The 25,636-nt window shown below is 38.8% G+C and overlaps 1 protein-coding gene across 9 annotated transcripts in view; it reads right to left on the reverse strand.

The window, feature by feature from the left end:
• Positions 1–612: 612 nt before the first annotated feature.
• Positions 613–25,636, reverse strand: part of MYB (MYB proto-oncogene, transcription factor) — a 32,976-nt gene continuing 7,952 nt past the window's right edge. For 2 of the 9 annotated variants that reach the window (XM_050949580.1, XM_050949579.1), the window contains 11 exons: positions 23,498–23,732; positions 22,487–22,567; positions 21,996–22,100; positions 20,447–20,704; positions 19,032–19,394; positions 17,366–17,508; positions 16,826–16,940; positions 16,612–16,737; positions 15,141–15,251; positions 14,348–14,455; positions 613–2,001 (listed from right to left, as the gene is read on the reverse strand). In XM_050949580.1, the coding sequence (XP_050805537.1) occupies positions 1,885–2,001; positions 14,348–14,455; positions 15,141–15,251; positions 16,612–16,737; positions 16,826–16,940; positions 17,366–17,508; positions 19,032–19,394; positions 20,447–20,704; positions 21,996–22,100; positions 22,487–22,567; positions 23,498–23,732 (1,762 nt within the window). In that variant the 3' untranslated portion in view covers positions 613–1,884. The remainder of the gene's footprint in view (positions 2,002–14,347; positions 14,456–15,140; positions 15,252–16,611; positions 16,738–16,825; positions 16,941–17,365; positions 17,509–19,031; positions 19,395–20,446; positions 20,705–21,995; positions 22,101–22,486; positions 22,568–23,497; positions 23,733–25,636) is intronic. The other 7 variants (XM_050949586.1, XM_050949584.1, XM_050949581.1 and 4 more) reach the window with 6 other exon arrangements.

Here is a 25,636-nt window from a genome sequence, read left to right on the forward strand (position 1 = left end):
TGCTGCAGTATACGCACCCAGCATATACTGCTTTTATTGCATCTGGTATGCCAATCTCAAACGGAAGGACACACACAAACTGGTCAATATCCCAGAAGAGTACCAGTTTTGCATAGAAGCTGCTGCTAGCCCCTCAGTTGCCAAGATTAATCTTTTTTGATGTGGCTGTAGCTTTTGGGCCTGAATCTGCTCTACACTGAGCACCCTTGACTCCCATAAAGGTCAGTAAGAGTCGAGAGTGTTGACTGTGCAGCAGGATAAGGCCCTTTAGGTCTGAACAAAGTAAGGTGACCAGATGTCCCGATTTTATAGGGACAGTCCTGATATTTGGGGTTTTTTCCTATATAGGCTCCTATTATCCCCCACCCCCACCCCAATTTTTCACACTTGCTATCTGGTCACCCTGGAACAAAGTCACACTCTTAGAATGCTACTAAGAATATACTACTACTGTATACTGGACTGAGGCAGAGCCCAGCCGGCCAACGCTTACTCATCTAATTGTCCCATTGGCCTCAATGGAAAAAGTCCCGTTGACTTGATGGTGACAATATTATTTCTGACAATAATGTTTAATATGAGCAAGTTTCAGAGACTAAGCGAATTTAAGTAAAAAAAAGAAACACACTTTATTTATCTACAAGGCAGTAAGTACATGGTCATATCAAAAATTAAGTGCAGAGGAAGCTGCACCAAATGCTATTAAGGCAGCGAAGTCAGAGTCTTATTAAAAACAAAAAAAATCAGTGTCCTTGCCATATCGGTAGAGGTTTGGTATGGCAGTATAAAGAACCATACATTTCTAAGAACTTGATTCAGTATGTGAAACCCAAGTTAAGGAACAATTAGGCTAAACATGGAACGAAACAGATGACATGAACAAGACAGCGTTCTCCCAAACATATGAAGGTGCAATGCATGCTCTTACAAACCAGTGAGAAACAAAACACAACCATACAAAAAATAAAAAAGAAATCTCCCAGGAACAGTGTTCAAAAGTATTGCTTATAAAAAGGGGGCAGGGATGGGGGGGGGGAAGTAAATATATAAAAAAATAAAATAAGAAGGTCTGAAATGCTAGTGCATAGTCAATTAGCTAACACCAAAGTTTGTTTTCTTTCCATATAAAGCTCTACTGCCCCTTTTACACTAGCAGCACGTCTACATGCTAAAGTCCATAGCAGCAAAACACAGTATCCATTTGGCCTTTACAAAATTAAATTACTGAATAAAAATATAATTTGTTCTCATAAATCTATGTTTCATACAGTAATAATTTTTAAAGCAAGCTAATAAAAATCCCCAAAAAACAGAAACACACAATGTATAAGTGGTCTAGAACCATAAAAAATCAAATAGTACTTCAAACGGTATGGATTTTTGAGCATTCACAATCTTGATCAGTTTTCCCCCTTTGTATAGACTAGCGTTTGTAGTAATGCTTTTTTATTGCAGTATTTTATACCAATGCATTTTGTTCAGTGATTTAGAATAAAACTGTCTGAGTACCTGCTCTTTATAAAAACTCCACACACTTCATCACTGAAATAACAATACTGGTGTATTATGTCTGCTTGATCTGAAAAAATACAAAAAAATCACTTAATTTTTAAAAGTCTGCATTAAGATAATAATTAATTGATTAAAATTCAATACCTAATAATTTAGGCAAGTGTCATTTATTTAAAAAAAATCCTTTTAAGTTGGGTGAAATCCAACAAGAATATGCTCAGTGACTAAATGCACTTTGTGCTGCTCCCAACTGTTGTACCACAACAAAAATATGTTCTTCTCCCATTCATGAAAAGTTTTCATGTAGAGGAATGGTGAATTCCAGGTCAACTTGAAGTGTTTTGAAAACCATAATGCTTGTCTGTAGACCCTTTACGTGACCAGAGTCCGGGCTGAAAATGCATTCATGTATTTGCGTGCCTGCTCGGTAAGGATCATCTGATCCTCTATCTTCCCACAGGATGCTGATTCCCAGGCATTGCTCAGATGCTAAATTTTAAAAACAAGGAGAGAAGTTAGGGTCTGGTAGAATATTATTTATTTTTTTGTATCATGGTAGCACCTCCAGGCTCCAACTCAGATCAGACCCCAGGGTGCTACACACTATACAAACATACTAGGAGACTGTCCTCTGCCCTGAAGAATTTAACATCCAATTAGATAAGATATACAAAGGAAACATTATTCTGTTTTACAGATGGGTAACTGAGGAAGAGAAAGAGATTAAATGATTTATTATCAAACAGGTAGAGCAGGGAATGGAACTCAAATCTCCTGAGACTTCGAAGGCTATCCTTACTCTTGTACAGAGGATCTTCAGAGAGTTCCCTTCTCTTGCCTTTCGAGTAAAGGCCTAACTACGGAAGTTCTTTGCAGGTTAAAAACAGTTCTGACAGATTAAAAACTACAGGTGCCTGTAAATTCCTGCTGGATTTTTATTCTATAAAGATAGATTCTACCTGCCTCTGCACCCCTCAACCAGATTTGATGATCATGACAGCAGCTAACACATAGTTCAACCTTCTTAGCCATTTTTACCTATGTGTAGTGACTAGCACATACCCAGTCGTAGATCCACTTTAACAAAAAGGAGGAGGGGGAGAACTGGCTTTCAACAGAAATAACAAGTTAATTATAATTTAAGACATTTCAGTTTTTGGATTATTTACAGGAATTGGAAACTATTCAATACAGTGTTACAGTGAGATAAGCATATCCACTGTGAGGGCTGCGCACAGTGTGTTTGTTTACTCACTATCGGGGTGAAATGTTTTTCATTGCCGTGAGCCACAAGAAGTGTAGGAATTTCAGCTCCTGGAATTTACTAACATACACACATTTTTCTTCTGATCTATTTTTGTTGTTTAAACTAACACTTTTGCTAGGGCAATTTACCATCTAAACACATAACTGCATTATGAGGCAGTGCTAGCCATACAAATTTCCATGTGTTCTAAACATAATTACTTGATTCGAAATTGTTTGCTAAGAGGGGAATTGTCCTGTTGTTGACAACAAGTTGGTGGATCTCCTGATTGCCTGAAGATCTAAAAGTGTGACCAAATCAGCAGAAACAAACACGAATCCTCCTTTGCCTGCAACATGCAGCATCTTGTACATTTCAAGATCCACATTGCTCAATTACATGGTCATTATCTGCCCTAATTCTAGGACTCTAGCTTAAAGCATGTGCTGTTTAAGGTACTTGTTTTGGCCTACTGAACACATAATAGGCTCCTTAGTTAGTTTCTAACCTGAATTTATACAGAATATTATCCTAACTGGGAACAATGTTATCTGAGACACATTTAGATTTGATGCGGAAAGCCATGGAACCAGTATATAATTTGAAAGATTACATAAATGTGTTATTCTAGATAACATTTAACAAATATCCCAATAAAAACCTTGCTGTGCAGGGTGCTGTACAAACACATAGGCAGACATACTCCTTGCCCAAAAGGGGCTTACAATCCAAAGGAGAGAGAAAATATGACCAGTGGAGGGAAAGGGATACAACATATAAGCAGTATGATCCGGGTGAAGGCTGGCGCACATCATATTAGCGTTGTTTTCTTTATATCTGGATTTTTCTTTTTTAATTTATTTTTTGCCTTTGCCCATTTATTTTTAGATTCCAAACGCTGGGTCTGATCCTACAGTCTTTTTGCATGCAAAACTCCCACTGACTTCCAGTAAAGTCCCACACCCAGGAGTCCTAGGTCAGGCATGAAATCATTAGGCTCTGCATGTAGCTGTGAAGAGAGACATGTTATACACCTAGTTTGACCCAACCTCATCTTGTCATACACCTTCTGGTGTGACTCCGTCTAGATTACGTACCACAGCCAAAAAGCAGGTGTGACATACTTTTCACTTCACAGACGTGCATCTGACATGCCACAAAATGCTGCAACTTCCTCATATGTTTTAGGTAAACAGCTTCCAGTGTACAATTTTCAAAAGCACCTAAGTCATTTACTAGCCTAAGTTACATTGACTTTCAATGGGGGTTAGGCACCTAAGTGACTTAGGTGCTTGTGAAATTTTTACCCCCCACATATCTGGATTCTCTCACAAAAGAGTCAAATTAATCTTTGGTGTAACACCACTGATTTTACTACAGGGTCAAATTTGGTCTCTAGTAAACAGTTGAAAGAAAACTTTCCCGTTTTGTCATTCCAGAAGTCTGATGTTTTAAATGACAGAAGTATGTGTCCCTTTTCCTTATGAGCTTCTGAAGTTTCAATGTGCTGGTCTACTAAAGTAGGTTCAGTCTTCCTTTAAATAGCTGAAAACATATGGCAGCAACATTCCATCTGTCACAAGCTGACAATTTTTAAAAAATGGAACTAGAATCATGCAGAGAGTGTCCCAATTTCATAAACTATTCTTGAATGTAAGGTATTTACAGTGGACTCTTTGCATTAACAGATGTATGTGTTAAAAAATCATGTATCCTGCCATCTCTATATCTCAGCAGGCTGCTACATGTCTGTTATTCCACTTAAAGGCATTAAATAACATTTTCACCACACTGGCCTTCATTTAAGGGTGCGTCAAGATGGAAGAATCCAATGAAACATTACCAAGCCCTACTTTTGGTGTCTGTTGTCTCCCATGCTACAATGAGGAAGAAGAGTTGGATCAGGCACAAAATATTATGAGGGGTATAGGAGAATTCAATGGATCCACAACATGCTTCAGTTTAAAGTGACTTATATGAGCTTTGCTCTATAGACATGATGGTAGAGTTTGACTTCTAATATGTTTTCTACCTGTACTAGAAATTTAGACTTCATTAATTTCTCACACATACACACAAAGCACAAGTGAAGAGTCAAATTCTTTAGTCCAATTTAAGTCAGTATGAGTTTTGTTTGAATAAGGACCACAGAATTTGGACCAAAGTACCCGTGTGATTTCTATTAAGGTTTTCACTCTTGTGGTTTGTTATTCAGATAATGTTTTAAAAATGTTAGAACAAGCCCCTAACAAAGCACAATGCCTTTGCTCTGCCAGCCTTGCAGCTCACTTCTGGAGGCATATGTTAAAGTCATCTGAACTCGAGCAACTCTACTTCCACTCTTGGCACAGATCGCTAGGTCTCACAACCCAGGCAGAGCATATTTCCGGATGTAAGACAGAAGTCCAAGAAGCCACTTTGTAAAGAGGGAAAAGCAACTTGAAGCCTGAGAAGCACAATGAACGGCTCTTTCCATGCCACCAGATAGCAAGTGTGTCAATAGGGCTCAGCTGCAAGAGAATTTCAACATGAGTGCAGAAAGCAGAGCCTAACATTCACATCAAAAGATTAAAAGAAAGGGACCGGGGGTGAGCAGAAAGCTAGGGACATAAAGGAAACAGGTCAGAACCAGACACTAAAATACACTTTTTAGAGAGCCCTCATTATCTTCCCTGTTTTGGAACTCACTTAACAGTGCCTTACATAGGCAAAACTGTTGACATCAATAGGAGTTTTGCTGCACAAAGACTAAAGGATTGGGGCCATAATTAGAAGCTTTAGGGCATGAGCCAAAGCCCATTGAAGTCTAATGGGCTTTGGATCAGCCTTTAAGTCTGCATATGGCTAAGAATTCTTTCAGTCTTCTGTTACCAATATTTCTGTAGTAGTAGTTTTATTCTTTCACTGACGTTTTTTTTCCCTCTTTAAATTAGAATAATGGAAAAAAAACAGAATATATACACTATCGTGAGTTCCCATACAATTCTAGTCCTGTCATTCTCCTTGGTTCATTTTTTGCATCAGTAATCCTACCAGCACATCCTTCTCTTGGCAGAAGAATTCTCACTTATCCTGTAACGTGCCTTCAGCTGCCCCAGGCAGAAGTGAACTGTAAACAAACTGTTAAAGCTTTAAATGGGATATCCAGTTAAAGCACTTTAAATAAAAACTTGGATCCTTTAAAGAAAACAGAACAGTAAGGCAAGACAAGGCTGTGCAAAGGTGCTTTTCTGACAGAACTAGCCTTTCTGCACCCAGGGTATGAATTGCCTTATATTATGCTGTCTGTATATTTTTAAAACATTCTTTCAGCATTACCACACTATACCTGCTGAGATGGTACTCACAACAAGCACTTCTGTAGTCACGTAATACACAGCTAGAAATATAATAAAAATCTTTGGGCAAAGACACATATTGGAAGATATATTTAAAGCTCCCTGGACCAGATTCTGATCTCAGTTAGGCCAGTGAAAATCTGCAATCGCGTCACTGAAGTTATTGATGTTCCTCTACATTTGCACAGGTGTATCTGAGCAGCATTTGGCCCAGTTGTTCCGACATTAAAGAACTGTCAAAGACATTCTAAGGGGTGAGATTACTGACAGTGTTTTACCCTCCTTCTCTACTTAAAGAGTATGTGGAGTACTGAGACCAATTGCAACCTATACTGATATTTTTTGGCTGACTTCATAGGCGCCGACTCTGTGGGTGCCCCGCAGCTGGAGCACCCACGGAGAAAAATTAGTGGATGCTTCACACCCACCGTCAGCCAAGCTCCCTCCTCGTCACCTCCTTCTCCTCCTACAAATGCACCACGTCCCCGCTGCTCTCCCTCCCAGCGCTTCCCGCCCTTCCCCTCCCCCCGCTGCCTAACAGCTGTTTGGCAGTGCTAGGACTTTCTAGAAGGGAGGGGGAGGAGTGGGGATGCAGCATGCTCAGGGGAGGAGGCAAAGAAGAGATGGGGCGGGCAGGGGACTTAGGGGAAAGAGGTGGAATGGGGGCGGGGCAAGGGTGGTGCAGGGGCAAGAAGAGGCAGGGCAAAGGTGAGGCCAGGGGTGGGTGGGAGAGGGGACGTCGGCACCTATGGCTGAGTTACAGCATGCCATTAGACGTGGGTTTACAGTAGAAATGCAGAGCTCCTTACTTAATAGTAACAGCAGAATAGATGCCCTAATAAAGCATTTCCCCAACAGAACATAATACCCATCAAAGATAACCTTAAGCTTTCCTATTTCATCAGTATTTGGAACCAAGGCATGTTTTTTCACTAGCTATTTATCAGTTCCATGTGAAGATTAATGCAGATGTCAAGCTACTGTAAACTAATTCTATTTCATTTGCTTAGGGAATAATCAGTTCTAATTTGCTTAAGTAGCAGCAATAAAATAGCACTAATGATATGTCTACACTGCAAGTAAACACCTGTGGCTGAACCATGTCGGGTGAACTGGGCTTGCAGGGCTATAAAATTGTGCTGTAGACATTTGGGCTCTGGGTGAAGCCTGGGCTCTGAGACCCTATGGGCTGCAGCCTGAACATCAATACTGCCATTTTACAGCCCCAAAGACTGGCATGGCCAAGTCAGCTGACATGAGCCAGCCACAGATGTTTAACTGCAGTGTAGACACTGGCTCTTACTGGAGCACTGAGCAATCCCCTCCCCTACTGGTGTTCTTCCAATTATACAGATATGTAGCCCACGCTTGCTAAATAAAATAAAATGTCAAGGCCCTTTGGCTTTTATAATTATACGGATTATATCAATGTTAGGAACAAGCATTTGGTGGTGATAGGGCCAAAACCTGGAACCCTGTTTCAGGCAAAATTCACATTTGGAACCAATGAGAGTTGTCCTGGGTAAGGATAATGGGACGAACACTGAGCACTTGTCAGATTTTGTCTCCAAGTAAAGACTTCAGGATTTTCCCTTTAGATTACATTCTTTCAATTCAAAGCTTAGCTCATAATGCTGCAATGGCCTCTCTGCTGCCATGTGCCTGTAACCCTTCTGTGGTCTCTGAAAACTGTTTGAAGGAACCACAGCTGCTAAGGCAGCAGTCACCTCTGATGCATTTGGCACCTAAGTTATGCTGCCCAGAGAGAACACTGTTGCACAGACTGATTTTCCCCTGACTTCTAACCTCTTCTGCTTTGCACAACTGAAGGATGCAAGGTCGCCTTTGTATCAGCCTAGAACAGAGAGAGGGGGCTACCCAACGAGCAGAAAACATAATATATCATGGCCACATTTCCCTTCCACACAAACTTCAACCCTTCTAGCAGGATTAGGGATGTTCTGATCCCCTGCTTCACTCTGGGAACAGAGGGAAACATATGGCCTTATGATCCCAATATCCCCAGAAAGCCAGTCACCAGCAGGGTCTCCATAAAGACCTCTGCTGCAAGCTATATATGCTGTCTCATGTGTATGTGTTTCGTTTTCTAGCCTAACTTCAATATGCTGAAAGATCCACAAAATGAAAAAGGAGAAAATTAAAGATCTTGTCTACTATAACAATGGCCCTTGGAGAAGACTAACAAGGCCCCAGAGTAAAAATAACTGTGTTTTTAACTTCCATTAAACTCATTCTTTAAAAGAAAATTAAGATTGTGACATAAACCATTGAAAGTCAGGAAATTCAAACTGAAGGGTGTCAGTCTGTGGTTAAAAAGAGGAAAGTGATGGGAGCTAAAGGTTTAAGATGTGCTGTTTAAACATGCAAGGCTTGTACAACATGTAGTTTCCTTTTGTTATTTCTAAACAAATCAATTTTTTTAGAAGTTTTATATTTTAAAATGGCTGCTATGAGGTGACATGTTTTGTCAGAGTGAGGACTGCAGGACTGGGTGTGCAGTCTGTGATTTAGCCTGATTTTCTTTCCCTGGCATTGTATATTTCTGTGATCTTTCTTGTTATCTGATAGACTAGTGGATATGTCAGTCTACTGGGTGAATATGTAAATATTCTTTAAAAGCATATGTATTACACTTGAACAGCCAAATCCTAAAGGCTTTGGAGAGCCAGGCTTTACTCAAGACAAAATCCCACTGAAGTGAATCAGTTTGCCTAAGTAAGGACTTATCCCAAAGTCTTATCTCTTGAAGTCCTTACTCAGGCAAAACTCCATCTGCAGTGAAATGGAGTTTGTTTGAATTATGACTGTGAACAGACTCTGGGTGAAATTTACCAATCATATAAAGCCCAAGCACACTACACTCTGAATGGCCCGGGGGACATCCAAAGCTTTCAGATAACTGGGTGTTCAGATAAACAAAGATGTTCATTTGAGATGGGGTCTAGTGGCTGGGCAGTAAAGGTTCAGATACAGCTACTTCAAAGTGAGTGCATAAAACCGTTCCCAGAGACTAGTTATCCGTGGTTCAAAATCAAGCTGGAAGAACATATCAAGTGGGGTCCTGCAGGGATTGGTTCTGGGTCCGCTTCTCTACAATATCTTCATCAATGATTTAGATAACGGCATAGAGAGTACACTTACAAAGATTGCAGATGATACCAAGATGGGAGGGGTTGCAAATGCTTTGGAGGATAGGATTAAAATTCAAAATGATCTGGACAAATTACTTCAGACCTTTACTCCAAATAGGATGAAATTCAGTAAAGATAAATGCAAAGTACTCCACTTAGGAAGTAACAATCAGTTGCACACATACAAAATGGGAAATGACTGCCTAGGAAGGAATACTCCAGAGAGGGATCTGGGGGTTATAGTGGATTGCAAGCTAAATATAAGTCAACAATGTAATGCTGTTGCAAAAAAAAAAAAAAAAAAAGAAAAAAGCAAACCTCATTCTGGGATGTATTAGCAGGAATATTGTAAGCAAGACACAAGAAGTAATTCTTCTGCTCTACTCTGTGCTTATTAGGCCTCATCTGGAGTATTGTGTCCAGTTCTGCATGCCACATTTCAGGAAATATGTGGACAAATTGGAGAAAGTCCAGAGAAGAGCAACAAAAATGATTAAAGGTCTAGAAAACATGACCTATGAGGGAAGATTGAAAAAACTGGGTTTTTTTAGTGTGGAGAAGAGAAGACTGAGGGGAGACATGATAATAGTTTTCAAGTACATAAAAGGCTGTCACAAGGAGGGAGAAAATTTTTTCGCCTTAACCTCTTGAAGACAGGACAAGAAGCAATGGGCTTAAATTGCAGCAATGGAGGTTTAGGTTGGACATTAGGAAAAACTTCCTAATTGTCAGGGTAGTTAAACACTGGAATAAATTGCCTAGGGACGTTGTGGAATCTCCATCATCAAGAGATTTTAAAGAGCATATTAGACAAACACTCATCAGGGATGGCCTAGATAATACTTAGGCTATGTCTACACTACAGAGATTACAGTTGCACAGCTATACTGATACAGCTGTGTCGCTGTAAGTTCGCTCACATAGTTGCTCTATGCCGCTGGGAGAGACGTTTCCCATCGACATAATTAATCCACCCTCAACAAGCAGCAGTAGTTACGTTGGTATGAGAAGCTCTCCTGCTGACACAGTGCTGTGCACACTACTGCTTATGCAGACATAATTTATGTCACTCATGGGAGTGGAATATTCACATCCCTGAGCAACGTAAGTTTTGCCAACTTAAGTGGTAGTCTAGGCATAGCCTTAGTGCTGCCTTGAGTGCAGAGGACTGGACTAGAAGACCTTCCCTTTCAGTCCTACGATTCTATGATTACTAGTAAAGCTACCTAGGGAGATAACATTTAGAAAATGGAGCAGGGAGGGGACCAATGTAAGGGAAAGCTTACTGAACATAAACAACAAGGAGTCCGATGGCATCTTAAAGACTAACAGATTTATTTGGGCATAAGCTTTCATGGATAAAAACCCCACTTCTTCAGATGCATGGACTTCTTGTTATTTTTGTGGGTACAGACTAACACGGCTACCCCCTGATTCCTTACTGAATATAGTTATGCACTAAAGAGTTTCAGCAGTTTTATACCTGTTAGAAAACATTCTGCTTTTACTACATACACAGGATCCTCCTGTAGTGGATGAAATTAAGTTGATGAGATTGTCCCTACAAGTCTGAGAGAGAAATATTGGTCCAAATTCATTGCTGATGTAAATCCACTGATGTCAACAGTTACACCAGGGATGAATTTGGTTCTTTTGTTCTTTATCTGCAGGTCACTAATGCTAATTTGGATTTGTTATGAGAGACACAAAGTCAAACCCTGATGCTGCATTACTATAGAATGGCTGTCAAGTATCAGAGGGGTAGCCGTGTTAGTCTGGATCTGTAAAAGCAGCAAAAAGTCCTGTAGCACCTTATAGACTAACAGACATATTGCAGCATGAGCTTTCATGGGTGAATACCCACTTCCTCAGATAAAATGGGTGTATTTCACCTCTGGGGGAAAAAGAAGATGAGTCATAATAGATAAACATTTCAGCTTGTTGCCCCATTCTTCATTTTTATTTTATATTTGGGTTGAACAATGAATGTCTCTTTGTCAAGTATGGAGAAGAATTTAACCTTAGAACTATTGTACCAAGGTGTCTTGTGTCAGCTACTTGTTTTTTTTTTTTTTATTACTAGTTCTTCTTTCAGTTTCCCAGTTATTAAGTATTAGGCTAAGTTATGAAGTCAGTTTTTATTCCTTCCCTACTTAGGTGAAATGCCCTTTTGGTCAAATCCTGAGAGGTGCTGAACACTTGCTGAGCATCCTTCATGCCCACTGAAGTCAATAGCATTTTTGTCTGATGGAAATGTGTCAAGATTTTGTATAGAAATTAGGCCAAAGCTAGGCTGATATATTAAATCACAGACATAGCAAAACTCCCCACAGGTACTGATATGAGGAATGAGAAAAAAAAAAGAATAAGTCCCTTGGATGATAACAGTTTATAAAGAAACTTACTTTGACAAAACAGGAAATGTAACTTGATTTAATATTTCCAAAGATCAAAATATCCCATTCACCAGACAGTAATGTTTTGTAAGTCACTAGGGGAGGGATTTTCAAAAACTCCTAAGGAGCTAAAGTGCTGATTTTCAATGGGATTTTTGCTCCTATGTCATTTAGGGAGACAAGGTGGGTGAGGTAATATCTTTTACTGGACCAACTTTTGCTGGTGACAGACACAAGCTTTCAAGCTACACAGAACTCTTCTTCAGGTCTGGGAAAGGTACTAAAAGCCTCACAGCTAAGTGCAAGAGCAAACAGATAGTTTAGCATAAGTAGTTAGCACATATTCTAAGGGACCATTCAATGTAGAGTGGCCCATTAACACCCCTGTAGTCATAGGACAAAAGAGGGGTTAGTGGATTATAGAGTATTGTAATAAGTCATAAATCCAGTGTCTCTGTTGGACACTAAAAATCATGGACTGAATAAAGTTATGAATTTAAGCTCCCAGGCTGGTCTTTTGAAAGTGTGGTGCAGGTTTCCTATTTCATTTAGGCATTTTGGAAAATATCACCCTAGAACCTTAAAATTCAGTGGGGGTTTACTTTTCCATAGACGTGTTCAGGATTTAGCTAGACAACTCTCAATAACGCAACCTGATCTTATAAATATTGACTAGAATGTGCTGAATTTTATTTTTTTTTTGGACAGAATGCTTTTTCACCAGAAAATGCTCTTTTGTCTAAACTGCTGATTGTCAAACTGGGAAGGAGGGTGCAATTCCAAAGGCTTGACGAGGTTATCAGAGGCGCAGTGGCTGGCTGTCTGCAGCAGGGAGAGCAGGCAGGAAGTTCCCAGCGGTTGGGGACGGGAAGAGAAAGCGCAGTCCTGCCATGCCCCAGCAGCAGCCTGTTACTCTCCCATTCCTCAGTTCCCTGGCCACTGCAGACTGACTGACTCCCCATGTGCTTTTCCTATTGCTGCCCTGTCCTGGATATCTGGCAGGCCACACCACCGCATATTTTAAATCCTCTGGAGCCTGCAGGAACAAGAGACTCTGGGCAAGGAGGGTGAAGACCCTAGTCTGCTCCAGTCTGTGCTGCCACAGGCACGAGGTGCCTGTTGGGGTCCTGCCACCACACTGTACATGAGCTGCCCTCTGCCCTCAGTGAGTCACTTTCTTCCCCAGATGCGCAGGAGTTGGGGAAGAGGCCTATATGTGACTCCCATGAAGAATGGAGGTGCAGCAAAAAACATGTGAGAACCTCTGGTTCATATTGAAACTTTGCACTGGCATGTGTTGATTTTGAAGAAATTGGGTTTAGAAAAGAATATGGAAAAGAAGCATTCTGATACAGTGAAAATGTTCCATTCAATTGCTGAAATGGAACACTTTTTAAAACAAAATTTCACTTAGGAATTTATTTTATATTATTAAATGTGTATATATATTTAAAACTCAGCTTCAAAACAAACTTTTGATTGGCTCAAAGCAAAAATTTTTCAAAAATTTGGTTCTGCAGGAAATTTCTAAATTCTTTGTTTTCATTCCAATTTGGAAAGAAAACAAAATTCAGAAACCGTGGAATTTCCTGCTAAGTAGAAATTCTGGTTCTCACACAGTTCTACTACTGACATTAACATATTATTAACATTTGAAATGTAGAAACATGGACAGACTTATGATCTTTTAATGTACTGCTTTATACACCATGGTTTGAGCTGATTAATCAAAGACAGATTTTGCTGCTTTGTTGAACTGTAATAAATAACCAACATTCTTATTAATGCAAATTCAGAAGTAGGTTGTTTATCTGTAAAACTATTCTTAATCTGTATTAATTAACGTAAAGGTGATTCATAAATGCTGAATCATGCTATTACTGGCTAGAGAGAGAGGGCAGGAGTGTTAGTGGTATACTGTAGAACACATGCCTGAGAACTAGGAACTACGGGGTTCTAATCCCCACTCTAACAATGACACACGCTCTGGCACTGGGCAAATCACTTAAATATCTCTGCCTCGGTTTTCCCCATCTGTAAAAGGTGAATAATGTTATTTAGCCATCTACCTTAAAAATGAACACTGTGAAGGAAGATTAATTAGTCAGTATCTATAAAGTGCTTTATTCCTGTTTTATTCAATTTCCTCGCTGTTTAGTGTTGTTTTCTAGGGCCTGATTCAAAGAACACAGAGATCAGTGGGAAGACTTCCAATGACTTAATTGGATCAGGCCTTATGTTGTTTCTTTTGAATGTTAAAAAGCTAAAAAATGTATTTGTTAAAATTTGGCAAAACATACATATGTAAACACTTACTGTATCTTGCCTTATTCGAATTACAGTAAAACATACAAACATTTGATACAGTCAAGAGAGACCGATACAAAAAGCTGGACAAAAGACTTGTGGAGTTAAGAGGTTTTCAAGTGGTAGAGTTAAACATGCGTCTCTGGTATCATCTTATTTTCAGCTAAGAAAGAAATAGCTTGACTGTGCCAATCCGCTACATTATATTGTATGGAGTACCACTGAATGGACAACCAGATAAAGTGAGGCACAGATAAAGTGAGGCCTTCAGTTTGCTAAACCTTGGTCAATTAATCTTAACATATCACCTTTCTGCACCTGAAAACTTGTTAAATCATTCTGTAAGAGATGTCTAGTATACATATAGAGAGAGATTTATATCTGAACATCAATTACCTGCAACGGACTAGCCAATGGCCTGTTTCTAGGTACGGCAAATGTTTTGTGAATGCTTTCATCCTGTTCTGACACTGGCATCTTTAAAACGGAACTAGTAAGAAGATTCTAAACAAAAAAAGAAAAGGGAATATTTACAGGAATTTTCATAACACTCCATTTAGAAAGACCACGAACAACATTTAAGTATTTTAAAAACAGATCCACCCCAATTGCATGTTGGATAATAGTATGCCTTGTTGCATAGGGAGCCTGGGCCCTCTCATCCCTGAAGTCTGATTATAGACCAGCATTATAAAGTGTAGAGTAAGGCCCTGATCCAGTAAAACACTTAAGCATTATTTTAAGCACGTGAACAATCCTAATGAACTGAATAGAACTACTCAGAAGTTTAAAGATAAGAACGTGCTTTGCCAGAATGGGATCCAAGTGGAAATTCTTTTCTTTTACCAGTTCTAACTCTGTGATTTAGTCACTTTTATATAGAGGTAGAGCTAGCTCTCTTCTAAGTGGATGCCTTTTACAAAGACAGTCAGGAATGCCACACCTATATCTGAATGCTTGCAACTCCCACTGCCTTCAGTGGGAGTCACAAAGTCTAATTAAGACCAGAATTGCCCCTTGTCTTTCACATATGTGTAGAATACACAAACACGCAGATGGCACTACATACATAATGAACCAATACTTTTCCTGTTAGGAAGTTCAAAAATAAATTGTTCTGTCTCTTGCCGTTACGAATATTGGATTAAAAATGAAGAAAGAGTTCTAGAGTTTGGACACTTGTACGTACTGGCACATCTTCCATAGTAGATGCATGTGTGAAGAGCTGAGTGTTCAGGTTTTCCCCTTCCCAGTGATTTGAGCAAAAGAAGTTTCCAGCTTTACCTGTTGGAGACTCCACCTGGAAGCAGAAAAGATACAATGTGTTAAAAGGCAATGTCCAGCTTATCATTAGAATGTTTATCCTTTAAGTTACTCAGCAACTGGACTGGTCTGCAGGGTCCAGGTATCCAAAGACACAGTTTAGCCCTTTGTAGCAATTTTGCTCTTTACATCCAAAACTTCTTAAATATTCAATTAAAAAATAACAGATCTTTGAATATGTGCATTCAGATATTCACTAGTTCCACCATCAGTTATTTATACAAGTTGCAATTCTTTTTTAAAAGTAGTGACAGAACATGTATTTTGGGACTTCACATAAATGATAAATTAATGTAATGAGATATTTTCAAACCATCGGACTTCTAGGTCACTCTGTGTAGTTTGGTCCTCATTAGGTTATTTTATATATTTCACCAATATTAGAAAAATTAGTCCAAATTTCTGTATAAATTTACCTTTATAAGATGCAAATAATGCACATTATAATAGTCTTAACCAACTCCCACTAGAATCAACAGAAAGACTTCCAATGAAGTCAATGGAAGATGACTTGGGTACTAATAGCTAAGACTGCCTGTATGTCATTGAGATCACAGAAGTCATGGATTCTGTGACTGTGACCTCCGTGACTTCTGCAGTGGCCAGTGCTGGCTCAGGGGTTGCCTGAGTCAAGCAGCCCCTGGGCCAGCAGCAGCAGTTTGTGTGTGGGAGGAGCCTCAGGGCTGGGGCAGAAGGTTGGTGTGCGGGGGGGACCGCTTACCTTGAAGGGGTCCTGGCTCCCACCGGCATGTCTCCACAGCTAGGCGGAAGGGCCAGGGAGGCTCTGCCCGTGCCAGTAGGCACCGCCCCCACAGCTCCAATTCCCGGCCAATGGAAGCTGCGCCTGTGGAACTGGCGCTTGTGGTGGGAGCCCCCCGGCTGACCCTCCCCCTAGGAGCTGCAAGGACATGGAACTGGGTAAGGAGCCTGCAAGCCCCACTAACACTGCTCCCCTCCCCCCGAACCAGCGGGGATCCCAGGCCACACCCTCCTCCAGCACCCACAGCGCCCCCGGACCGTGTGGCCCCACCAGCCCAAGTTTTAGTTTGGGTTATATAGTAAAAGTCATGGACAGGTCACAGGCCGTAAATTTTTGTTTACTGCCCATGACTTGTCCGTTACTTTTACAAAAAATACCCAGGACTAAAATGTAGTCTTACTAATATTATTATTAGTAATTATTTAGCTCATATATTTTATTATTTAGCTCAGGCACTAAGATCTTGAAATTCACCTGGAAAAAAAGACACATATGATTGATTGAAAATAAAACTTTGATAGAACCGTTTGCTGTGAAACTGATTTAGGTTGCCCCATGTAAAAGTTTTATGCCTTACCTCTTGTTTGATTTTCTTCACCAAAGGGATTCCACTTTCATGTAGCCCAGACACAATTCCAGATTCATCAGATTCTTGTTTGATAACATCGTGCAGGTCTTCTACAAGATGAGTTGGAGTTTGAGGCTGAAAGGCAAAAAAATGTATAGTTTATGCCTCAGGAATCCCCTTCACACTAATATCAAAGTGACTTTTATCACCATTTCTTTCTTACCAGCATCTTCAAGGGGCCATATTTGATTTCTTGAGCTGCAAGTGCATTTTTGAATGGAGTAGGTGTTCTTGGAGAACTCTCCAATATTGACCTCTTGATGGCAGGAGTTCTGAAGCTTTTAAAATGAGCGAGAGAAAAAATTTGTTACAGAGAATGTGTTTGAGCATCTTTGTTCTGACCCTATAATTCAATGGAAAAGTGACCTATAGTTAAAGACAGATGGATTTTATCAAATATTATCCTGTGATAATGCCATGTGTTCACACTATGCTATTTTACTTTTACGGAGGAAGCACATGTTTTAATTTAATGTAAAACAATAATCTAATAAATTGACTGTATATACATGAGTGTTACCCATTCAGAAATTCTATAATGAAAAATACAAGTATTTTTCTAAACTAAAGAAAATCCAAATAAAATGCATCAACAAACAGGACTGTAACAAACAATCCAGCATTTTGTGCTGGCTGAGTCCTAAACTGGAAAAATAAACCCCGGTGAGTCTGAAAATACAATGTTAAAATAAAAAGGACTTACATATTGTTTTCCTTCTGAGGCTTAAAAGTTTGGTCTCTGTGAAGTGGTGTTGTAACAGACACTTTATGACCACAGAGTGGAGTGGAAGTTAAAGTAGGATTGTCCAGGTCCAGATTTTCATGGTTGGCTGAGGTGTTTAGGAACTGCAATTATGGAAAGAAAAAATAGTATGAACACCTAGATGATGATTTTGCCTTTAAAAGTTAGTTTTGCTGAGCAAAAATGAAAAAAAAAATCATCTTTCTAGATAATTAAAAGATTATTTTTATTGACCCACATATAATTGTATGTGTGGTTATTAGTGTCTGATTAGAGGATAAGGGTGTTAACTCATGAGCAGTAGGTTGAGAGAATCATGAAGCAAAAATTAGCATTTCTAGTGCTGGAAGTATGAACAAAAATTACTTTCTGTTCCAATAAGAAGCATTTACCATACTCACAGAGCTAAATCTTATTCAGTTTTTAATCAAATAAACTACAAATGACTTCAATCACCATTTGCCTAAGTAAGGCCTCAGTAAAAATAGGTAAGGACTTCAGGAGCTGGCTCATAAGTATGGTGGTTTAATTCCATTAAGCTTTATGTAAAGATATTAGGCATGTTTTTAAATTAGTAAATAAAGTGTTTATTATAGGACACTGAACTTGTTATCTCTCTGAAAATAGAGTACTCCATTTGCACAGCACAAAATGAAAACTATAGCAAGCAACAAATGCACTCAATGTTCTGAAATGCAAGTATTGGACTGATTGCAAAGGAGACAGTTGTATTATTTAGGTACAAATTCTGCATTGGGAGAGTGTCGCCTTAACCACATTTCCATCTCTAATGTTTATGATTCTATGGCATCATTTCTCTGTTAGTTACAGTTTTGCCAAGATGAATATTACCCAGTATGCCTACTTGTGACAAATTAAAAAGATGCACATACAAAAATATAGTACATCTCAAAATATGCACTTAGATCAGTCAATAATATACATTTAAATATACCTAAATGCAAATGTAGCAGATCTTTAAATAAAACGCATTTTATAAACTCCAATAAATTATTTTTCTCTTTTTAAAAACCATCATAAAAGAAAACCAAGAAATCCACAAAGAAAAAAACCATGCTGACATAGTGGTACAGCTGTGACACAAAGCAACAAATGACAGGAAATTCTAAATGGAGACCAGGATGACCTTCATAGACAATTTTTCTCCTCATCCCTGTCCCACCCCACCCCAAGAATCATTTGAATTTTCTGGCTGTTGTCAGTTTGTCTCACAATCTGCATGTTATTTAAATAAACAGAGTTTGGGTTTTTCTGGGTCAGTGAATCACACTGTGAAAATGGACAGAGATGGGAAAGTGTTACAATGAACAGAGATGTTAAACTCTGGTAGTTGGAGGAATTAAAAGCAAGAGAAAGCAAATAACGATCTTCCCCTTCAAAACCACCAAGAATTAGAGAGACAATAAAAAAAGAGAATCAACAGTTAGCTTGCTGATAATCTAAACTCAACGGTGAAGACTAACAGCAGTAAGAAGATTCAAACATGGAGTGAAATCAATAAGTGCAACAGTAATTAGTCATTTGTTCCAAAGGATTAGTTTCTAAACTGTTAACACTCTGGTGACTTTTGAGAATTAGTAACATCTGTGCGGAAGACTTGATCTACCTGCGAGGGAGAGAAGGGTAGGCTTTTGACAGGGGAGCGCTTAGGAGTTGAACTGCTGACGTCAGCAAATATGAAGGAGCTACTGTGACCTCTGGCTAAGTGGCTGGAATGCCCTCTCTTTTTGCGAAGAATGACCAACGGAGCTGTGTTGCATTTTGAGGCAGATAAGGACTTTGGTGAGCCAAGAGAACCCTGACTCAACATTATTTTGCTCAAGTTTGTGCTAGGGTGTCCTTCAGGTCTACACGCATTGGCCTCTCTTTGCTGAAGCTGTAAGACTTTGCCTGAGGGAGTTTTGCTAGGCGAAGTGTCTGCTTCTTCAAAGAATTCAAAACTGCTGAGATCACCCCATGATGAAGGATCCTGAAACAACGTGGGAGGCACGGAACTATAAGACAGTGTATAGTGCCACCTCATGAAAATACAGCATTACGATATGCCAGTAACAACAACAACAAAAAAGCCCTTCCCAATTTAATTCACTTTGACCCTAGTGTTTTGAGTAATATTATGAACACTTGCTCATGTTTTTAATATATACACTGAGTATATTACCTGAATATTATTCCATTGGTGCTGGAAACCAAATTCCTGAAAGTAGCAATGAGTTAAGTGATGTCCTACCACTATTAGCTACATCAATGTAGCGATAATACCTTCATATTATGGAAAAGTATGTTAATCAGTCTCCAAATTAAGCTCATCCTCTCTCTAACCAGCATGCTTGCAACTACATGCTGAATGAGTGTAGCAAAGTTTGAAATGTGCACCCTACTTGTTATAAATTAAGATGACACCTAACAACTAATTTCAATGTAATAGCTCTGTTTCAACTGACATACCCAGAAATCACAGTGAACAAAGGCCAATGTTAAATGCAGTAAGCCCACTCAGTATTACATTAAGGTTTCCAGTTCTTTAAATATGCCATGCAAGCTAGTTAAGCTTTGAAAAGAGGCAGCTATTGATGCTATGTCCCGCAGCAAGGAAGAATTCCAGAAAAGCATATAGAAGCGTGCACAAATCATACATATGCCTACAGACTCCTGACACTTTTGTCTTAATTGGGTATCACTTATATCATTAAGCTGGTTTTGTTATCTCTAATTTGATTTCATTTTAAGAGAGAGTGTATTATTAAGAGTCCATTTAAACTACTGAATTTTGTAGTTTGCCAAAAATTACTCCTCCCACACACGCAAGGAGGAAAAAAAATTAAAGAAATCCACATATTATATAAGATTAAATCACTCTTTTGGACTTGATACAAACAACCATGTGTTACTTTAAAAATAAGTTTCAAATCTTGCATTTATGTTGTTCAGAAAATAGAAATAAATATAGGAAGCTCCCAGCTCCACTCCCCTTACACCCAGAACGCACGCAAATTCACCTGAACTGATAGTTCTACTTACGGAATCTATTAACTGAAGTGTTTCTGCAAATTCTAAGAGATTCTTAACATTATCCAGGATGTTGCTCTGATGAACGATCATGCATCTTGCAGGGGATGCGCTTTCTTCAGGTAAGCAACCATGATCCACTGGTGGAGATGGAGTACAATGGTGATGCTCCCCCAAACAGGAAACAGGTGCACTGTCGCCATTAGTTCTGGTATTGTCAGCAATTGTGGTGCTGTGCCAGCCTGGGTAGCTTGATGTGTGGTTCTGTGTCTAAGGGAAGAAGAAAAAAAAAAAAAGGAGGGAAAAAAGGCAGAAGGAACTTAGCAATGAAATTGCACAAGGTGTCAGATGCTGCTGGAGGAAAGATAAAAGTAGTTGCATCATCTTAAAAACTTACGCCTATGAAACAATTGTCAAGATGTTTCCTTTCATCAATGCAAGACCTTGTAATGGTACATTTTATTTATCTTGAAAGTACCTCATTATTTAGATCCAGTATTAGGTCTCATGGGCATATATATTGTATATCCAATAAATTCATACTACTATGTTACTCCAAAAGTCCCATAAAGAATCTACAAATCTTTGGCTGTGTGAAGCAAGAATTGGCAAGAATCCCCTGCTTAACACTCAGCTCGATAAGAGGCTAAAGGATTTAAGAGTTAGAGTTGCTTTTGTTTGCATATCTCATCTTCTTCTATCCCTGTCTAACACTACAGCTTACACCAATGCAATGAAGAGGCTGTCAAATCAACGTGGTTAGGAAAGCAGAAGAGCAAATTAACAGAAGTTTCTTTCCAGTGTGATCATGCAACAGAAGAAATTGCAAAACATTAACTAAAGTTAAAAGTGGCCAAACTAACACATCATGCACACAATCGTTTTATTATTAACCAGAAAAAATTACTCATAAAAGTATCTGCTGGCTATCACTTATGTTCTACGATGATTTTGGTTTATTTGCTTTAACTATATTATTACATAGAATAAGCTACTTATCTATTTTACCACCTATGCATGACAAAATGAGAATTCAGTAATAGCCAGCATGGGTTGGACACATGCAGCTAAAGGTTCTAACATTATTCACAGAAAAGTAAAACAAATTATCAAACGTGCACCAAGTCTGAAGTTTACAAAGTATGTAATACACAGCTGAAGTAAGGGATGCAACAGAGAGGAAAAATCTAATGAACAGGCACTACATTTTCATTACATGAACCATTGCACACTTTCAGAAACACACATCCCCAGTAATATCAGATCTGGTGGGATTTACTCTGCTAACTTTAGCGTTATCACCCTTGTGGTAAAATGCAGAGCCCAAACTTGCTCCTGCTGACTTTGCAAAAGTAAAAATACCTGCAAATTGTTTAGTACTGTAACATATATAAATTTATAAAGCAAATGCATATTAAATATGTGCTATGTTTCATTCTTTTAAAACGGAAATATAGAGCCTTGATTAGTGTCACAGCCAGAGGGGGAGTAAAAAGGTAAAAAGACAAGCACTGGGGTAAAGCTGCTATCCCTCCATCCAAGCACACAGTGACAGTCTTACTGGTAATGCCTGCTGCCCTTTCAGTTCATTCTCAGTCGACATTAGTAGCAACTCTAATTCCTTTATTCGTTTTTCTTTCTCAGGGTCTTCATCATTATAGTGTCTCTGCAATTAAGAGTTAAGGGAAAAGAAAAGATAAAGGTCTGGATGTTGCAACTAAAATGCTTATGGCTTGCCGTCCTGTGGTATCACAGCCAAATTAGCCTCAGAGGTAAAAACAAATGTCAATTGTGTTTTCCACTGTAAAAATACCTCCTGAATTTCAGTACAGACATAGAAAAAGTGAAAGACATTACACTAAATGTCAGCTAATGTGTTTCAAATTTAACTCGAAAGAACTGATTATGTCAGAACTCCCTCCCCTTCCCCATTTTCTCTCTCCATCACTAAGAATGTTAAAAATGTTTTTTTCAAGGTAAAAAGTCTGCATTTTAACTTCCATATCAAATGTTTAATAAATTGACTCGTGAAATGATCTTTAAACTATCTACCTGAATAGCTGCAGCGGCTGGCTGAGGGACATTGACAATATTTACATGCAGTGCTACTGGATATGGGATTTGACCAGGGACCTACGCCAAAACACAAAAGACACTCAAAGTTATTAATTCAATTATGCAAGCTGCAGTGTGTGTTTGGGTTAAACTCAAGCACTACTCCTGCATCTTACACTGAACATTTAAAATCCATAAAACTCCTCTCTTCTAACTCGCAAGAAAACTGAGCAGCTTTTAATGAGTAAATATGACACTAAGCATCAGAGGAGGAAAAACATTCAAATAAGAAGCACCTAGCAGTTCTGAGAATGGATGACTAATTCAAAGAAAGTTATGCTTGTTAAATGTTTTTAAACTGAAGTGCAAATGGGAAGCAGATACATTTTATTACAATCTAAAACCCATCGCAATCCATACACAATTGTGTTTAAAGGTAGCAATAATTTTCATATTAGTTATTAGAATAAAAAGATTTCGATTAAAAAACAGTAATAATTAACTACTCAAACAGAACAAATATTGAGAGTTACATAAAAATAGACTGCAGAATTAGGCCCAAGTATAGTTGAATTTCAACAAGTGCAATACTCACCACCAAAAGAAATGCTATTTCATATGCATTATAGTTGGTTAGTTTGCTTTAAAAATTAAGATGTTGAATGCTATAGCACAAAGATATGAAAGCAGATTTACCTATTTTAGGTTATGCATGCCCATTACTGTAGTATATGATATTCCAGTTCTGAAAAGAACTTGCTTAATAACTTTATGCATGTGTAGTCCCATTGAAGTCAATGGAACATAAGCATGTTCTGAAAGTTAAGCACATGTTTAAATGACTTGCGGAATCAGGGCCTGAATGTCTAAGATCGGCATTCCTTATTTGCCCTCATTCCTCCAGTCCATCCACTAAAGCGATAACAAAAGCATAAATCTTCATCCATTTCAATGCAGACAGCTTAATCACAGATCTACATATTCAACAAAAAGTTTTCAGCAGCTTACATTTTGTGGCTCAGAGATGTGGTAATAGGAGTAGTCATTGTTAACTGGGGGTTGGGTGGCTGCTGGAAGCTGTGCAGAAGGTGGAGTGTGAGCAAATCCCATTAAGTGATTGTTTTTCTGAAAACTTCCGGCTAATGATGACTGGTTGGCTTTGGAAGACTCCTGAAGATAACCTTCCTGTTCAACCTTTCGACGCATTGTAGAATTCCAGTGGTTCTTGATAGCATTATCAGTTCTACAAGGAAATACATGCATATAAAGACTTTTTCAAATAGAACTTTCAGTTCAAATTCAGTGTAGTTGTAGCCATGTCAGTCCCAAGATATTAGAGAGACAAGGTGGATGAGGTAATATCTTTTACTGGATCAGCGTCTTTGGTGAGCGAGGCAGGCTTTCGAGCCACACAGAATTCTGGAAGAAGAATTCTGTGTGGCTTGGAAGCTTGTCTCTCTCCCCAAAGATGTTGATCCAAATAAAAGATATTACCTCACCCACCTTGTCTCTACAATTCAAATTAAAGTTAGTTGACTGGAAACTGTTAGCATAAGCAGCAAAGAATCCTGCATGCATCTGATGAAGTGGGTATTCACCCACGAAAGCTCATGCTCCAAAATGTCTGTTAGTCTATAAGGTGCCACAGGATTCTTTGCTGCTTTTACAGATCCAGACTAACACAGCTACCCCTTCTGATACTGTTGTTAGCATAGAGCATTTCTAAGAGTCCTCAATAAATCTGTTACAATTCAATGCTGCGTGTAACACCGAGAGGTGTTCTAACCTCCTCCTACTAACCCATACTTCTTAAGCACAGATTTTTAACAATTTCAAATACAGATCAGCTCTCTCAGGTCATTGCACTTTGAAATCAACTACCAGTGGGAATTTTCACCAAAAGAATGTATGGGATAAGATGCACGGATCTCTACTATGAATAGATGTATGGATCCAGTTCTGATGTTTCTCTTCAATTATATCTCACTGTAAGAAATTAACCACTTGAGGTCTACCTCATCTCCACTAGGTGAAGCAATTGGCATGTGGCGCAAAACTCAACTTCCAGGTTGCTTCATGCACCATTATTTTTTTGAAGCATTAACATTCCAATGGAATTTTGCTGAATTCTATTACTGTAAAGAGAAAGTGCCGGAACCAGCAGTGAAATAGTTAACCTACAAGCGAATTTCATAACTGGGCAACTGAGCGGTTATTAGGGAAAGGTTTTTTTAATTTCAGAAAACAAACTGTTTCAAGTATTCAATTGTGTGATTAGACAAAAGCTATGAGAACTGTATTATTAAAATCAGGTCTTGGTGTAACTCAAATATAACTCCTCTATCTGAAAGCTTTTACTTCACCATCACCCAGTGTTATTAACTGTGGGGGTCTGTGTTACAAGGAAGGCTGCAATGAGATTGTAATGCTCTCCAAATGACAGGCCTGTCTGTGGTTCTTCTCTCCAGCCAAAAAAGGCCATCACACGTGTATCTTGGAGATGTTTTACCAACTACTGGAGTCTAGAGGAAAAAAAATATTGCTTGCTTATTTTGTATATTTGACAGTACTTTATGTTTGGGCACTTTCACTGTTACCTCTGCAAAGTCAGTAAGACCCCAACCCTGCACACTTACAGATGAGTAGTCCCATTGAAGCCAATAGAACAACTCATATGAATAAAGTTACTCATTCTACATAAGGGTTTTCAGGATTGCAGTTTTAGTTAGTCAGTTTCCCTTAGTTTGTATTTGGATCATTCACGTAGCAACAGAGAAGAGTAAAACACTTTAAAATATGGGGAAAATATTAATGTAAAGCCATCAAAACTGTCTGGGACCCCGGGGCAGGTATAGCTTGTGAAACAACTTTTAATTCATTGTTAAAAATACTGACTGGATTTCAGTTGACTGTGTCCCTTTAGCTGAATGTAAACTTAGTTTCACTTGTAGAGTCTGATCTTGCACCATTAAGTCAACAGAACTTTTGACAAATACTCCAACACAAACAAGACTAGACCCACACATAGGAAAGCCCTGATGATTTGCTATGGTTACTATTTCTTTATCCAGTGGCAAATACTTTAAAAAATATTTCTCCATATACCTGGTCCTATTTAGATCAATGGCACTAGGATTTGGCTCAAAG

The sequence above is a fragment of the Gopherus flavomarginatus genome, chromosome 4, assembly GCF_025201925.1.
Source record: "Gopherus flavomarginatus isolate rGopFla2 chromosome 4, rGopFla2.mat.asm, whole genome shotgun sequence".
In the NCBI taxonomy this organism is placed as follows: Eukaryota; Metazoa; Chordata; order Testudines; family Testudinidae; genus Gopherus; species Gopherus flavomarginatus.